Raw genomic sequence first — 18,114 nt, forward strand, 5'->3', positions numbered from 1 at the left:
CCCACCCCAGAGAACACGCTCCCACCCCAGAGAACACACTCCCACCCCAGAGAACACGCGCCCCACCCCAGAGAACACGCTCCCACCCCAGAGAACACGCATCCCACCCCAGAGAACACGCCTCCAGCCGCGCTCACCTGAGAGCCACAGCGCGGCCGGCAGCACATGCTCTCTCTCTCCCTCTCTCTCCCTCTCTGTCACTCTCTCTCCCTCTTTCTCTCTCCCTCTTCCTCTCTCTCCCTCTTTCTCTCTCCCTCTTCCTCTCTCTCCCTCTTCCTCTCTCTCCCTCTTCCTTTCTCCCTCCCTCTCTCTCTCTCCCTCCCTCTCTCTCTAAAGCACCTGCTGCACTGTGTCTTCTGTGTATTTGTTCTCTGGCCTGCCCTCCCCGCCTCAGCCGTGGCCTGGGGAGACGAGGCGCAGCCCCCACACAGAGTGAGCCGCGTCTCTCAGACAGGAAAGCGATTGCATTCGCTGACCTCTCCGCCGCTCCGCTCTGCACGGTCCGCAGACGCTGTCATCTGAGTTCAGAGCGCAGGCTCTGGTCCTCACTAAGGCCTTGTTTTCTTTAAAAGACGTTTTCTTAGGGTAAAGTCAGTGTCTGAAAAGCTTCTTGGGGACGTTTCCACCCACGTCCTGTTTACGCTCATCCACATCATCCCCTCCATTACTCTTGTTTCACATCTTACTTCTTGTAATATTTTGTTCTCTTTAAGCAGTTGCACAAAGGATGGGCAGCGTGTGAATGCGGTGTGTCTTGATCCGTGGCAGCGTGTGAATGTGGCGTGTCTTGATCCATGGCAGCATGTGAATGTGGCATGTCTTGATCCGTGGCAGCGTGCGAATGCGGCGTGTCTTGATCCGTGGCAGCGTGTGAATGCAGTGTGTCTTGATCCGTGGCAGCGTGTGAATGCAGTGTGTCTTGATCCGTGGCAGCGTGCGAATGTGGCGTGGCGTGTCTTGATCCGTGGCAGCGTGTGAATGCAGTGTGTCTTGATCCGTGGCAGCGTGTGAATGTGGCGTGTCTTGATCCGTGGCAGCGTGTGAATGTGGCGTGGCGTGTCTTGATCCGTGGCAGCGTGTGAATGCGGTGTGTCTTGATCCGTGGCAGTGTGTGAATGTGGCATGGCGTGTCTTGATCCGTGGCAGCATGTGAATGCAGCGTGTCTTGTCTTGATCCGTGGCAGTGTGTGAATGCGGCGTGTCTTGATCCGTGGCGGGTCAGGCAGCCCCTACACTTGGACCTGTCGCCCCTGCAACATCTCCACCCTCTCTGCCCGCCCCTGCCGGTACTCGTCTTGATTTGTGGCATTTGCAATGAATTTCTGGCTGTGTTCTCCCCTCCCCCGCCATCCCAGGGCCTGGACTGTGCTTTGCCTCAGGCTGGGGCCAGGCCAGCTAAGGACGGGAGACAGGGAAGCTGGGAGGGAGGCAGGGCAGGCTTGAGCCAGGATGGGGATGGGATTTCTAAGACCACCTCAGTAAGACCCACCCTGAGGGGTGGGGAGACAGCTTCAGACCACAGCAGATGACAGCAGAGAGAGGGGAGAGAAGGAAGAGGGGAGAGGAGGAGGGGAGAGCAGTACCACAGATTCTCCATTTCAGTTTCCTACCGTTTACATCTAACGACTTGAAGACACAACGTGGGCAGAGGTGGCAAAAGTGAATGTGATTACTGGAACAAAGCAGGCCTAATAGCTTGGGCCAGGGTAAGCTGGTTTCTAAGTGTTTCTTCTCTGGGTCTTGTTGGTTCCTCTCCTTCATGGGTGACCTTTTGGAAGTTCTGCTGATTGTCTAGCCTATGGGCACTGCCCTCCCAACAGGGTCCCTTGCTCTTCTGGGAATGTAAGAACATTTAAGAGCATTTGAACTCTAAGGAAATGGCCGGTCGCCCGGCATGGAGACAAAGCTGGCATTCATTAAGAACTCTGAGGACTCCGCAGAATATTTGCCAGAATGCTGAGGTGTGTGGGTGAAGGGTGGAGCGGTAGCACTTTGGAAAGTGTGTCCTGCAGATTAAGAAGAGACTTGAGAGGCTGTCAGACAGGAAACAAACGAGATCCAAACACCCTGGCGCTGGGCCTTCAGCCTTCTGCGGCGGCGTTTACACTGCAAGCACGCCTCTAGACAGGAACAGCGGAACCCAACCCTGCTGCTAAGACACGGCTTTCCCACGCAGGGGAGGGCGTGATCGATCGTCCTGCAAAGACCACGAAGCGTGTGCTCTAGATGAAGGAGCGTTTAGCCTGCTCCATGCGCATATTTTTCTTTTTAATTTGTGCATCACCCAAACATTTGCACAGGAGATCGGGAGGCACTGAAGTCAAACTTCTCAGCCTTGCCTTTTAAAAGCGGTTCTGCATCGCAATGCAAATACCAGTGAGTGTGCTAATCGCTGAAAAAGCAGAGGAGCTGTCTGCCAACGCAGCATGCCACGTGGCCCCACTTTGGGAAAGGGAACAGGAGGGCAGAAGAAATGCGCCAGCCCTCAGGACATTCTGCGGCAGACCAGCTGTGGGAATACCAGCTCTCCACCGCTGACGCGCTGAGGCCTGGGGTTGAGTGGAAACTCCAGCTCTCCACCGCTGACGTGCTGAGGCCTGGGGTTGAGTCCTCTGACCTTTGCATGGTGTTGAGCTCCATCCAGTAATTAATTCTAACAGAACATCTAGTGAAGACTTGGAGTCACGCCAACCACTAATTTGAATTAATCTTCTGGGGTGTGATTTGTTGCTCCTTGTTTGTTTCATCTGTCCCTTCCTTTCATTTTTGATACTCTACATGAACTCTGAATTCTGAGTTATTTTGAGATAGTATATCATTTCTTTCTAATTTTCTCTTGCATGGTACTCTACTTTATGGAAAATACTGATCCTTTTAGTCATGTTTCTGGTTCTTCTTGAGTTTATAAATGATATTTAACAATAACAACATTGCCTCTAAATGTTTTATTTAAATATATTTAATTATACCTAGGAGGTATATAAATATAATATATGCTTATAATATATTTAATTAGAATTACAATAAATATAATTTCTTCAGTCTTCAACCAAATAAGCCTCTGAAATACATACCATTCAATGAACATTACCTATGTTCTAATAGACATCCATCTGTATCTCTAATAAAGTATCATTGAAAAAGTACAAAAATAAGACTCTTGGTCTATAACATCTTAGTAATCAGGAAAAGCATCTTGGTCTTTGCTTTTCTTCAATGAGTAGCTTCAGAACATCAGGAGTCACATTGTATAATTAGCCTTCGTCGCCTTGTTTGTGGCCACAGTGGTATTTTCTAACGACGTGGGCTGGTGGTGAGCCTTGGTGGGTGCAGTTCCAGTCATTCCTTAATTCCAGCCGCTGGCTGTCACGGTGTCATCACGGGTGACGAGTGAGTGTGTTGAGCCATCGTTAGTCTCTGGGGGGAGTGTGGCTTCCCCGAGTTTCCAGCTCACTTGCTGCATGCTTCTGCTCGTAGAGTTGTGAGGATGGCACTTCTTTCGTCTGCAGTTGTTTTACGAGAGCATATTAGTTGTGCACGGGATTAGCTGTACAAAGTAATGGTGCTATTATGGTATCACATAAGTGAGCTGTGGCTGCGTAGACCTCTCATTAACCCCTCTCGCTCTCCAACCCCGACTGGCTCCCTTCCTCTTCCCAAATAATGGTCCTTGGAATTTCATGATTTTCATTGTGTTTGGTTTTAGTCCAGATCCACATAAGAGAGGAAGCTAGTTGTGTTTGCGCCTGCTTCTGCCTCACTTGCTGTGCTGCCCTCTACTTCCAGCCATTTCCCTTCAGAATAAATGTGAGTCCATCCTTTTCATGACTCAGTATGCTTCCTATCTGTGTGTATCCACCCCTTTACCTGCTCACCATGGATAGCACCGAGGGGAGTCCATGGCTTGGCTTTTGTGACTGGTGCCGTGACCATCGTGGGTGTGCGGGCATCTCTACAGTCGCTGACTTGCTTCTCGCAGGGATTCACCCCCAAGAGGTAAGAGCAGGTCACAGAGCAGGAGGCTCCAGGCTCAGGTGTGTGGAGGGACCTCCATGTTGATTTCCACCGTGGTCGCTTTAGTCTCAGGAGCAGGTCAGGGTTCCTTCCCCTGAATCTACACCACTATCTGCTGGCAGCTACCTGCCTGGGGGGGATGGGAGCCACAGTGCCATTTTGATCTGAATCTCCCAGGTGGCTAAAGATGCGCGTACTTTTCCTATCTTTATTGGCCATTGGTGCTTTTTTAAAAGTACATGTTCAGGGCATTTGCTCATTTGTCGACGGGATTGCCTACTCTTTTGCGTGTTAATTTTGGCGCTCTTATTTGCAGGCGCATATCTGGCAAAGGTCCGCCCCTGGTCTGTTGCTGTCTCTTACTCTGTTGTTTCCTTCTCTGTACTAAAGTTTTACAGTGGATGCAATTTCTCTAGCCACTTCTCGCTGCTGTGTCCTGAGCTATGTGGGTCCTTACCTGTCCCTGTATCTTCTGGTGTTTTGCAGGTGTTTCCTGTAGTAGTGTCAGGATGACACTACTACAGTCATTGATGCATTTTGAAATGACTTTTATACAGGGAGAGAGAAATGTCTCTAGTTTCCGCGCTCTGCCTGTGACTGTCCAGTCTCCTCAGGAGCTCTTTGGTCCTGGCCTCATTGACAGATTCCCTTACCGCAAGTCCCTCATCTTAAATGTCCTCTTGTCCTTCTGTTTTATTGTCGGTATTTTTTTCTCTTTTGTTAAATGGCCATGCTTTTCTGCTTGACCTCTGCATATGAGAGAATGCTTTTCTTTGTCTTTAAAAATAAAAATTACCTTGTCTAGAATAAAATTCTCCCAGAAAAGATATTGTATCTAATATATATATATATATATACAAAGATACTCATCTACACATACATGTTTGTAAATATGTGCTGTGTATGTATACACACGTAGGCACGTGTATACATGTAGTCTTATTCTGTGTTTAGAATTGCCAAAAGCAGCACAGGAAAGAAGACCTTTTGTCCTGGTGTGGGGACGGACACTTGCTGTCCCTAGAAAGGCCAAGGCAGAGCTGTCACAGAGGACACCTGGGCCACCCAGTGAGACTGTCTCAGAAACCAAATGAGTACTAAGCGTGACTTCTCATTAAGCACCCTGCTGAGGTACTTACAGGACACCGAAATCCCAGACCTGCTATATTTTATATCAAATTGTCTTTGTGGGAAAATGTCATGAACTTAATGAAAAAGTAGCACAACCAAGTAACACAACACTGCCTTCTTCCTAATGTGACGTGATTCTCCTCTATCTGTCTCCTTTCTCTTTCATTTGTTTTCCTCCCATAACCATGCTTTTCCAGTTTTCCTCTGATGACAGATGTTCTGTCCATTTTAATGGCTGCAGAGGGCAGGCATCCGACGCTGAGCCGGGAGAATGAGCCGGGGTCGAAGGTGTGGGGGTGCGGGGGTGGGGGTGCAGAGGTGCGGGGTGCGGGGTGCGGGGGGGCCTGGTCCACAGTGCTGGCCGCACGCCTCTGCGGCTGCGGTGGGAGGACTCAGCGCCCGGCCACCGCTCCAGCACCGGCTGACACACAGCCCTGCTGTGCTCCCCGTGAGACGCAGTCCGTGTCCTGAGGCTGGGTTTCCAGCCCCAGCCTGACAGGAGCATGGAGAGGGGTGATGGGGAAGCAGGGAGCTGATCTGGATGGGTTGTTACAGCTCTGAGGGATGGCGGGGGGTAAGACAACGCTGTCTGTTCACTATTGGTCAAGGAAGCAGCAAGCAGCGCATTGAGGGGCTAGCGCCCCCCGCAGATACTGGCGGATGGCTGAGTCTCCTTCTTCCCCAAGCGGTCCTTTCTGGATGAATTGCATTTTGGTGTGGCAGCAATGGAGCAGCTGAGCGTGTGACCCTGGTGCCTGGCCTGTGGCCGGTGGCAGAGCGCCCGCCTGCCATGCACGAGGCCATGCGCCGCTCCCTCGGCTCCCGAACCCCAGCGTGCGGTCCAGTGCCAGCGTTTGCACTGCACTTCCTGCTAGGTGGGAGACTGTGGGGAACGCGAAGCTGTCCACCTCGTACGATTTCAGCTGTCCAATAGAATGTTGTTGCAGGATTTGTGTGCAGACACTTTGGGCATACGGAATAAATGACTGATCACTAAGCACTAGAGCCGTGATCAGTGCCCAGCAGTTGGGATTTGAGTGCTTTTGTGAGTATTTTTATCACAATTTGGGGCCCTGCTCCTGCTCTGTCACAGACACTCCTGAGACCTTCCCCGGCTGTGCCCGGGAGTCGGGGCAGGAGGGGACAGCAGACCGGTGGACCAACGGAGGTGGAGCACAGTTCCCACTTTTGTCACAGAACGTGCAGATATTTACTTGACTCCCCACGGCCTTCACAGGTCACAGGTCACAGGTCATCAGGTAGGGAGCACTCCAAGTCCCTCATACCAGCACTGAATCTGGGTCCCACCCTCGCCCCTTGTGGGGGAGGGCCTTTGTTTTCAGTGATGTTTTGAACAAAGAAGTCAATGATTAGGCAGATTTCTCTCTGCAAGTGGTTATTCAGGTCCTGCTTGGTGAAGTTCCCAGATATCGCCCCAGACATCTGCGTCCTGAGGGCAGCCAGCTCTGGCTGAGGGGTCCTGAGCGCAAGGCAGCAGAACCCAGGCCCGCTGCTCACAGAAGCCGCCCAGGGGCTCCGGGCGGTAAGGACAGACAGCATCGTCACACGCACATGACATTTACCTTCCTCACAGCCGCAGCTCCTTCCTGATTCTTGACATCTGATCATGAAGGTGGCACGGCAGGTGATTTCTACACTGTGATCACATTTATTGACTGTATTCTTATTTTGAAAAAAAGTGTTGAATACAATAGAGTGTCCCTTTGGCTTTAATTTTAGAATAAATTTACTTAAAAAAACATAATTCCACATATTCAATCCAAGGAAATTTGTTTTGTCTGTGTATAGCACAGGCAAATCAATAAAGCATAGATAGATTTAAAATTGGCATAATTCTTTGGTGTATTTCCCTGAATTTTTCAAATGGTATTTAGAACTTACCAGAAGTACATTGCTTGTAATATAAACTTATGTAGTAGCTGATAGTTTAACCGCTAAAGTCCTATATGCGATAGAAATGAAAAGGTGTATGGTCAACTTTCAGAATATATTTGAGGAAAATATACATTTGGAATATATTTGGGAAAAAGAATTAGAAGCACGAAATAAATTATATGTGCACACATCCACACACATACGAATTCTCTTGAATAAATTAATAAACAGGACTTGAGAATTTTCCCCCAACTATGCCATGTATTTTTTTCATAAAACTTTAAAGCCCTGTGTACGTCAATTTTACAAACAATTCAAGTGATTCTATTTTACCGACAAATGTCCCTTTCTGCACTTTGGTTGTAGTAGAGTGATATTCCACACAGATGGAGGAGTTGCTTGCAGATCAATAGATGCTGAAGGAGAGTGCTAGTCATATGTTCACTAAGTCAGCAGTCGACGCTGTGGCTTCAAGGTAGCTTGGAGCCAGCAGTCAACTCTGTAGATGGCATTTTCTTCAAGGTAGCTTGGAGCCCGGATGAGGGAGGCTTTGCAGCATCCAATTCCTACCTGCTGACCCAGAAACAAATGGGCTGAATTCCACTGGCCATGAGTTTCCGGCTATCTGACTCCTCACCCACCCTTCCTAACTTCAGCCCACAAGAGTACTGGCATTTCCAGAAATCCTGCGGTGTATAGGCCAATGAGCCAGGAAAGCCGCCAGGTGGAAGGTTTGCCAAGTCCTGTGCTTAAATATTCATTCTGTCGCTGTCTGCACGCTGCTAATGGTGTAACAATGGCCTTGTACAACCCTTGCTTATTTCATCACCAGAGCCTAGGGTCTGGCACAAAACAACTCCCACACACTGCTGGAAGGCTAATAGTTTATAGGTAGCTAGGCACAATTAATACTTTCCAGCTTGTACCAGACAAATACCAATGATCCGGAATTGTTCACTGAAGAGATCCTTTCTCCCCGAGCCTGTGCGTAGTGCAGTGCTGTCTGGAACAGTGAAGCCAGGCTCCCCCCGCCCCCCCCCAGCCGCACTGTGAGCGCAGGTGAGGCTGGGGTTGGAGGCATTGTCCCCGGTGTCAGCTGACACAAAATAGAAGGGGACACGTGAGCACGTCTGCTGGTTCCTCTCTCTTGTTGCTGCCTTTGCAAACACGTCTTAGTGTTCACTGTTTCTCCCTCAGTCGGTTTGCTACCAGATCGCGCCTCCTTCTCGGGGCCTTAGAGTGGGCGGGTCGGCACATAGCTCTCCATCTCATTGCAATCATTTCTGTCTCTAGAAAGCTTGGTGTGCTCCTTTCCAGGTTCTTCATGGGGACATTCTGGGTGTGGAAGGCCCTAAGCAAGAGCAGCGTCCTGAGGGCCTCTCTCTGAGAAAGCCATTTCGGCGGCGGCAAGGCCAAACGGTGTCGGAGCCGTCCCAGAGGCTTTTCTCTCCCGCCCTGAGCAGGACTGCGCTCTGGACCACACGCTCCTCCCTCTGGGGGTCCCGTGGGGTCCCGTGGTGTCTGGCCAGCATGCCGTCTCCAGGTCCCCCTGTGTCCCCCGGACAGTCCTGACCGATGATCTGAGCCTCGGGGGCTGTGCTGCGAGGCCTCGTGCGTCTCTGTGTAGCTAGCCTGAGGTGCTGCACTCCAGGCTGTGTCGGAGGCTGTGGGGAGCCAGCCGTGATGCGGGGGCCTCGTGGTGCTGGGGGCCCCTGTGCGACGGTGGCACACGGTGACGCGGGTCTTCTGGGAGGGGAAGGACGTTACAGCCCGCGCAGACCAGCCAGGGACACGGCATGCAGTGACACTAACTCTGTTTTCTTTGAGACCCGTGCGTAGACCGTGGCTGGACTCGGAGTGGCAGGAGACAGGGCTCTGGCAGCAGCCCTCCTCCGAGCCCGCCCTCCCCGCTGCAGACTCCATTAGCATGGGCTGGCTTCCCGTCGGTGCTCAGTGCGGGGTGAGGCCCTCACAGTGGCCTCCTCCCTGCTGGCCTCTCTGCAGAGACACACGGGGACCTTCCAGAGCAGCTTCAACCCAAGACCCTCACCACGCTGACTTGTTATCTGAGCATCGGAGGGAAAGCACCAAGATCCCTCCACCTCATGATGAAGACACGGAATGCATGGCCACACCCCTCCGAGGAGCAGTCTGTCAGGAAGTGAAGTCTGGGGTTTTTGTCTCCTCTGACCCACATGCAGGGTAACAAGCCTTGCTGGACTGAGGCGTGTGTACACATAACTCAGCTCAAGCTTACTGAACTCGCGTGCCGTGGCTGCTCCCGTGGCAGAGTCCACATGAGCACTGCCCATGGGAGGCCTGCCCTGTGCACGGGAAATTGGGAGCTCACCCGCTCTGGGGCTCCGGGACCATCAAAGGCGTCCTCGCCCCGGCCAAGGGCCCTGCGTGGCTCTTCTCGTGCTGAGCGGCCTGAGAGCTGCACCCCAAGCCTCCATTTCCTCCTTGTCGGTCCTCTCTGTGTCTCTGGGTATATTTCTCTTTTCTATAAATGGAACAGCACGGCGAAAAGTCAGACCTGAGTAGAGCCAGGGCAGGGGAGCAGCGGAGAGGGAAGCGGCACCGGCCGCGCGGTGACGTGAGTCCTGACACAGAGGACAGCCACAGCCTCTTCCTTCTCAGCAGCAAAGTCACGGCTACGTAATCCTTATCACCTTGAAGAAAGGAATCGTCTGCGATGCCTTAATTAACTGTCGTCATCTGCTCCAATGTCTTGATGGCTTCCAGCGAAAGCCGGGTGTGCATTGGGAAGGTGCACTGGGGCTGTTTCACAGGGGGAGGGGTGCCTGGCAGGCTGAGCTCTGCCCAGGGCTTCCTGGGCCTCCACGGGCTCTCCATTACCACAGCAACCGGGCTTTCCTGCCCAGGTAACCTCACACCTGCCTGCCGCTGCGGCGCCCTGCAGCGGAGGTGAGCTGCGGGCAGACCTTTCACTCGGACTGGCCTCGTGATTCTGGGAAGCAGACGGCCGAGTCCCCGAAGACACAGCAGCCACGAGGTTCATCTTATTTCGATCATTTTCAGCCCTGTGGTTCCCACGAATCTATTCCCCAGGTTCCCTCAGCTACAGCTTCCGACAGAGACAGAGAACTATAAAAAGCCAGAACCAGAAGACAATGCAAGGGAGGCCTCGTCAGACACCCCCACGCCCCACCCCGCCTCTCCACACGAAGGCCAAGGCCTCCCGGGTTTAAGTGCACTGCAGTCTATCCAAACCACAGGTCCACTCTGCTGGCCAGACAAACCGCTCTCCACTGGGCAATGCACACAGAACGTTCTATGGAAAAATTTTCCTGGCCGTGGAAACTGAAGAATGGCAGAGTTCTTGGGTGTATTGTTGGGTGGACAAAATCTCCTAAAATAGTCTTCAGTCACTGGTGATGTTCTAACATCCTCTCCCTTAGGAGATTGGCGTCTGCATTGACCTCCTGGGCTAAATGTGGAGAGAGTCCTAAGAACCTGTCACCTCATCCGGTTAAAGGTGAGAAGGGTCACGGAAGGCAGTGGCCTGGCCCCAGACCAGAGAGCAGGCAGTACTGGATGTGTACACACTTGGCTGGGTGTGTAAGCACTAAGGAGGAGGAGATTTCCAGGTCTGAGCACTATGGGTCTCCTGAACAGTTGTCTGAGGACCTGACTCTTTTCTTGGCTGGTTCTACCACTGTGGCTGGCCACAGGCCCTGGCAGGGGAGCAAGACACTGATAGATGATCATGGCTGGCGGGGGAGGGGGAGGAGAGGAATTTTATATTTGATCTACATAGAATACTAATTGTATTTGTGCCAAACTTAGTTGAAAATATGTATAATGCAATTAAACCGTCTGACAACTCTCCATCACCAATAATCTGGAAGTACATCAAAATTTACTGAATTATGTGTCTCAGTACACTCATGAGTGAAAAATATTCTCTAACATTTTACAACAGATGCCTTAATTGATGCATCGAAATATCTCACAGTCTTTCACTAAGGTAATAATTGCCTTTGCACTCTGGGGCTCAGGTATAGCTTGGCTGTCTTGTTTAGTTGGTTCCACTAGAGTCCTGGCTCTTTGATGATGGCGTCTTATACACTTTCTACTTAGGCTGGCTTTGAATCATGGTTCAGTAGATCTCAGCCTCCAGAGAACCTAGGATTGTAAGTGTGAGCCACGGACACTCAGCTTCCTTTGTACTATTGGGGAAAGATACAATGTATGAAATTCTAATTTTGCCAACATTTTAAAAATAGGTTCCATGTTTCTTGAGCGAGTTTTCCTATGAAAAACTTCACGTCTTTTCTGTGTATATTGTCTGTTTAGTTTCAGTGTGGCTTTATAATAAAACAGCAGTATCACCCATGAAACCCTAACTTGTTTTGAGCTCGTGGCCAGCACTTGGCCAACACTAGGCTTTGGCTTGGCCCTGCCTGACCATATTTAAAGGGTTGTCCTTAGCCCCACTTCCTAAGTTGGCAAAGCTCCCTGAGTTAGCCAGGAGTGGATATAAGTGATCATTCCAACACCGTAATTTCTAAGTATTTAGTACTGCCTGGCACTGGTGGTTTATGGCTATATACTTGGTTACTCAGAAGGTTGAGGTCTAGGGAACAAGGTTCAAAGCCAGCCCAGGCAGATAATTATTTGAGATTCCATCATTAATTAGCTAAAAAAAGTCTGTCTGGCAAAGCATCAGAAGCTCACATCTATAATCTAGCTACTCAGGAGGCTGAGATCTGAGGATCATGGTTCAAAGCCAGCCTGGGCAGGGAAGTCTCAAGTTAGCCTGGAAAAGCCAGAAATGGAAGTGTGGCTCCAGTGGTAAACGTCAGGCTTGACTGGAAAAGCGAAGGGGGAGCAGAGGGCCCCCAGTTCAGGAGTACAGGCCCCGAGTTCAGTCCTTAGCACCAGCACCTAAGAAAAGGTCAGACTGGAAGTGTGACTCAAGTGGTAGAGCACTAACTGAGCAATAAAGTTGAGTAAGAGCACACGGCCTTGAGTCCGTGATCTGATATCCAATAGTTCCATTATGTGTATGTTTTAGAATACTGATGGCACCAGAATGATAAACATCTTTATATACAAATCAGGAGGAATCACTGAGTTCCGATGTGTAGCAGTGTCTCTTTTTAGTCTCGATACCCCAGCTCGCCACGCCGTGTCTCTGTGTGCATTCTAACTGCAGTGTCAGCATGCCATGTTGGTTCCTTGGTAGGAAGGGAGATTGCTTATGGACATGGCTAACGTTCACAGACAATGAGCTGATTAACAAAATGTGGGACTCGCCAGCTCGGGCTTGCAGAGCTGCAGGTAACTGTGGGAGGAGGTGATTTACCGCTACTTCCAGCCAGCAATGCTGAGAATGCCATCATTCATCCATTCTGCATCTTCTTTCTACCACCGTGCTGGTCCTCCCGGGCACCTGTGCAGTCCATAGCTCTCGGCTCCCTGGCCGCTCGGGACACTGGCAATGCCTGGCATGTACACAGCTTCTCCAGATCCCAGCTGGAAGGGCCGGGACGTCTCCAGGACAGGACCGGCAGACGTGCCACGGAGGGCCAGGCACACACGCAGCCCATCCCCTCCCCAGCCTGACACCTGCTCTAGAACCAGCCTGCTTCTTGGAGGCTCTGTCTGGGCTTCCGAGCTTGGTGCCAGCCCTGCCTGGATTCCCAACCCACATGTAACGATAAACACCCGCACCTTTATTTTTTATCAGCTCACTCCTCTTTCCTCTCTAGCTTATCAATCTCTCCCTAGGCTGCTCTGTATTTGCTTTCTGTTTATACAGGTAAGAGGATTTTCTTTTCTCTCTTTTTGTAAACTGTCTTGTTGTTTGAAGTGTGCCTTCCAGCTGGTGGGTCTGCAGATAAGCCATGCATAGACAGGATGCCTAAGACGTGACACCTAGCCCTGCTGGAGGTCCGTGTTAGAAGAAGGTCCCGTCCCCCAGGGTCAGAGGCCTACGGTCATCACACTGCTCCTTAGCTCTAGAGTTTTGTTGTTTCACAAAAATATGAAAGCAGTATTGGTATCTGTTTCCTCAAACGTCACCCGCGTGTTCTGGGTTCATGGGTTGAATTCCTGTTTGTTTTTAGAATTTAGAGCTGAGACTGGTGTTTTCTTCTGTCCACTCGGCTGTATTTTGCCGAATGGATTGTAAGAGGCCCCTGGGAAGACCTATTCTGACCTCTTTTATGAGCTATACTAATGAATATCCTATTCTATTTTTATTGATTGCTTTTGTAGCATCACTAACTTCAGCGTCTTCTGCTTTGCTCTAGAAATCAATAACTTTCTCCTGCTCTCCTTTGATCTTTTATCCCTTGTGCATTATCCCCCAAAACTAGTAGGAAATTCCACACTTTGGTCGATAGATGTACACATGAATTCTGCCTTTTACCACATCTACGAATGTTCTGATTCATTCCCTAGCCATTACTGTCTGTGGCTTTAAAGTTCCCAGTCTCTTGTTTCTAGTAAGCTCTCGTCCTGGTGCTGCCCGGTCTGCGGCGGTGCGCTCGCTCCAGGCGATGGTAGAGGCTCTCCTGTGCTGGCCCTGGCTGCCTCTCCCAGCTTTCCTGAGCTTCCTCCACCATGGCTGTCTGCTTACTGTCCTGTTGTTCTGCAAACTCTCAGTATCCTTGACAATTTCACTGGAGGTTTTGAGGCTGTTGTTGAGGAAATTCTTGATGAGTGTGTGTGATTATCCTCTATACATGAGAGAAATAAGACAGCAGAAATGAAGAGGGAAACACGCAGGTAGAGCAGTTTATCTGGAAATTAAAAAAGAAAAATCAAAGGCCATTGGAGATACAACAGAAGTTCAGCACTGCAGAGTCAGAGAGCAGAGTGATGGAGGCGGCCGCGTGGAAGCTTCCGGTCAAGGTCACAGCAAGGCAGGGAGAGTCGCGCTGTGCTGAGGCTGCGTGTGGGGGGGGGGGGGGGGAACACAGGACACAAACTTCTCTGCAGTGTCACCCTGTGGCTCTGAGCTACAGGAGAGGGGTGGGGAGGCTGGCTGGCCTCCCGGGGGGCCTCTCCTGCCCGGCCCCCCTCCGACCTCCACGCAGCAGTGCTTTTCCTCTCACTTTTCCTTACTGCTCCTGCGAGCAGGTGGCCGGGTGAGGAGCAAAGCTGGTGCTGCAGTGGGGGGTGGGAGGGGCACCCCTCATCCCGGCAGCCAGTGACCTCCCCGCAGAAGCAGCGCAGGGAGAAAGGACGTCGCTTGCCCTCCAAGAAAACCCCGGGCCGAGGCGGCCCAGGGCGGTGTCGGCACACCCTGGAGGCTCTGGGAGAGCTGCCCGGTCCGGCCACCACGGCCACCACAGGGCCACCAAGTGGTAACGGAGCATAGTCATGTTTGAAACACTGCGGGAATCGCCCCTACACGTGTGTGTGGGATTGTAAGTGTGGGCGTCGGCGTGTAAGAACCATCATACCTCCCTCCAGGGTGCAGCCCCGCTCTGCACCCCTGCAGGAGCGTGTGTGCATGCACATGTATGTGTGAGTGTGTGCGCGCACATGTGAGTCTGTGTGTGCACGTGTGTGTGTGTCCAGGATGCAGCCCTGCTCTGCACCCCTGCAGGAGCGTGTGTGCGTGCACATGTGTGTGTGAGTGTGTGCGCGCACATGTGAGTCTGTGTGTGCACGTGTGTGTGTGTCCAGGATGTAGCCCTGCTCTGCACCCCTGCAGGAGCGTGTGTGCGTGCACATGTGTGTGTGAGTGTGTGTGCACGCATGTGTGAGTCTGTGTGTGTGTGTGTGTCCAGGGTGCGGCCCTGTTCTGCACCCCTGCAGGAGCATGTGTGCACACGTGTGTGTGTTTGTGTGTGTGTGTGTCCAGGGTGCAGCCCTGTTCTGCACCCCCCCAGGAGCATGTGTGTGCGTGTGCAAACGTGTGTGTGTGCACGCACATGCGTGTGTGTGTGTGTGTGTGCAAGGATCGTTGGAAGTCGGTCTCCACTCTCTAGTAGGAGCTCTCGGTCAGGTTAACCCTTTGTCACTGATTTTACTCCAGTTATTTTAGGACTGGCTTTCACAAGGTCAAGCAAAACTATTTAAAACTTGGAAAACATTTGATAGTAGCATTTTTAAGTGCAGACTTGCCTTTATAATGTACAATGTGTGGCCATGGGCAGCTGGGATCACAGTTTCTGGTGGTGGGCTTGTTTTCTGCAAGGAAATTCACAGCTGGGAAACTTTCCATTTGATGACCAGTGAGGATGGTGTCTGGCGGCTTCTGTTTCCGGGCCTTTCCTCTGCGCTGTGAGTCCCCACCTTCCCGCTTATAGCCAACCCTTAAAAAAATGTCATGGCTCTTCACAGCTGTTATGGCTGTGTCTGTTTGTTTCTACCTTTAGCGGTGCACAGGGCGCTCAATGGACAGTAAAGTGGCTTGATCCACGCCGCCCTTCCCTCCTCCCCCCCATCGCTCCCGACTCACCCAGCCCCTCAAGTTGCGGGCTCCATGTTCACACACGTGCAGGGAATCTTACTACCACAGGCACTTCTTGCCATTCCTCTGCCCTCCTTCCTTCCCTGGCCTTCTCTCCCCACGCCGCACGTTCCATCTTCCTGGGATTTGTGTTGTTAAACTGCAAGTTAGTTGTGCATAGGGTAGCCACGAAAGTGCTCCCACCGCCCCGCCTGGACCCTTGAGCCGTGGTGAACTATCCCATCGCTGCGGATCCAGACAAGGCCTGGCCCCAGCCCAGCAGGCCGGCCTAGGGCAGCCCCCGCCGCAGCCACACGGCTCCCGCTCTCTGTTCCCTGAGCGCTGGACGCTGGCCGCAGACAGAGAACTAGGGAAGAGGAAGAGAGACATGGAAGTATCATCAGGTGCTCAGATTAATATGCAATATTTACGCTGGTTTTCGACAGCCATCAACCCCCACACCTGTGTCAAGTCAGATGCTGGAATAACGTTCAAACCACACCGCAATTTAAAAATAAGTGATAATGGCCTTGTCACTAATTTTAGTAAGAATCTCAAATAGCAAAAATAATGTATTCCTTCTCAGCATGGCTTGGAAAACACCTGTTCCAAGGCCGTGTAAATTGTTCACACTGAGTATCTGTCCCTAGACAGTTCCAATCTGCCAGCATCACTCAGTGTGTGGTGTCTGTACTTCCTCCCTCTCCGGTCCTCCCCCCGCCTGTGCATCACCCCCGTCCAGCCTCCAGCGCCCATCTGATCTGTCAGCTATAGGTCTGGCTGCCTTTCGTCCTTCTACCAAATACACAATCTGTCATTTTCTGTCATCTCTCAGTCTATCAACTGCCCTCGGTCCCAGTATCTATTTAGTGTACACGTCATCTATTTATCTCTCTATTTACCTTCTGACCTCTAGTATATACCATCTGTTCATTTGTCTCAGTCATCTAGCTCTACCAATTTTTATCTCCATCATCTATTACTCTATCGTATACCTCTATATTCCTCTATTTGCCTATCTATCATCTATTTATCCTTACCTATCTATCTTTATGTATCTGTGTGCCTCTGTCTCAATCTTTCTGGCTTCCTGTCATTATCACCCAGGGTTCATCCTGGCCTCTGCAAGGCACTGGTGATCTTCCTCCTTGACCACACACTTGGTCAGCGGAGGACCTATGTGCTCTTCCATGGAAAGGTTCTTGCGCTCGGCAGAGGCTAGTCGCAGCCCTGCAGCCTGCTGGTGTGCCAGGCAGGAGCCGGTCTCGGCCGGCTGTGGCAACGCTGAGGAGCCTAACTAAACACTCTTGCCTGAAAACCAGGCAGTTGGGCTCCGAGTTACTCCAGCGGCCCAACGTGCACACAGCGCCGGGTCCCCTCCTCCTGACTGGAGAGGTGATAGAGAACCATGTATTTGTTAGCTCAGAAAGTGTTTTCCAGTGTTTGTGACGCTATCTGTGTGGCATCCGTACCTACTGTTTAGCAGTGCCCCTCTGGGGTGTTCTGAATGTCTTCAGGGTAAACCTTGCGCGGAGCAAGCAAAATTCCTTCTGCTTTTTGAGATAGTGAGTGTTGGGTCTTAGTCGGTCTTTGGACCGCCAGGGTCCGAGGCCGTTCCCCAGCCTCCCTTGCCCAGGAGACAATCAGACAGCGGGGAGTCAAACCAAGCAGGAACTCCTTTATTAACAGGGAGCATCCCCTTTTTAAAGAAAAAGACTGCATGGGAGGGGAGGAAATGGAACCAACCAATCACTGAAAGGCCACACCTTATCATGCACCTAAGCTTCCAGGAGTTGTTTACACACTGAACCTAAACAAATCCGGCTCTGCCCACTCAACTTCCTCTCAGGGCCATCTTTGCTGCCTGTGTTCCCCACAGATTTCCCCACACGTGGGCTGTGAATCCAGTACCCAAAGTGTTAAATATTCACAGGTGCTCAGAATAAAGTGGCACTGGGGTTAAGCCATTTCAATTTCTGCTAATAAACAACTTGGAGCAGCTATAAATTTTGAATTTCACAAAATTCTACAATTCAACACTCCCAAATGTATATAATGATCCATGTAGATACTGAAAGAAGCTTGGGGGTGATCTGAGACACATTGGAGCCAAGGAGCCAATTTTAATATCGAAACTGGGTACATGCAATGCTGAAAGTCAAAGGAAGTTCTTCTTACACAAAACAATATTGTGTGCTTTGCATTTAGGTCATCAAACTTGCCTTCGAAGAGTTCGAGCTGGAAAGAGGCTACGACACTCTGACGGTCGGTGATGCGGGAAAAGTGGGGGACACCCGCTCGGTCTTGTACGTGTGAGTACCTCCCCTTCCTCCGTGGGTATCTTCCCTTCCTCCGTGGGTACCTCCCCTTCCTCCGTGGGTACCTCCCCTTCCTGCGTGGGTACCTCCCCTTCCTCCGTGAGTACCTCCCCTTCCTCTGTGAGTACCTCCTCTTCCTCCGTGGGTATCTCCCCTTCCTCCGTGGGTATCTCCCCTTCCTCCGTGGGTATCTCCCCTTCCTCCATGGGTACCTCCCCTTCCTCCGTGGGTACCTCCCCTTCCTGCGTGGGTACCTCCCCTTCCTCTGTGAGTACCTCCTCTTCCTCCGTGGGTACCTCCCCTTCCTCCGTGGGTACCTCC

The 18,114-nt window shown here is 51.3% G+C and overlaps 1 protein-coding gene across 1 annotated transcript in view; it reads left to right on the forward strand.

The window, feature by feature from the left end:
- The window catches only part of LOC105991563 (CUB and sushi domain-containing protein 1-like), an 871,556-nt gene that overhangs the window by 579,820 nt on the left and 273,622 nt on the right, over positions 1-18,114 (forward strand). The window contains exon 12 of the mRNA XM_013024215.1: positions 17,684-17,787. Within this exon, the coding sequence (XP_012879669.1) occupies positions 17,684-17,787 (104 nt within the window). The remainder of the gene's footprint in view (positions 1-17,683; positions 17,788-18,114) is intronic.

Source organism: Dipodomys ordii, unplaced genomic scaffold (assembly GCF_000151885.1).
Source record: "Dipodomys ordii isolate 6190 unplaced genomic scaffold, Dord_2.0 Scaffold74, whole genome shotgun sequence".
Classification (NCBI taxonomy): domain Eukaryota; kingdom Metazoa; phylum Chordata; class Mammalia; order Rodentia; family Heteromyidae; genus Dipodomys; species Dipodomys ordii.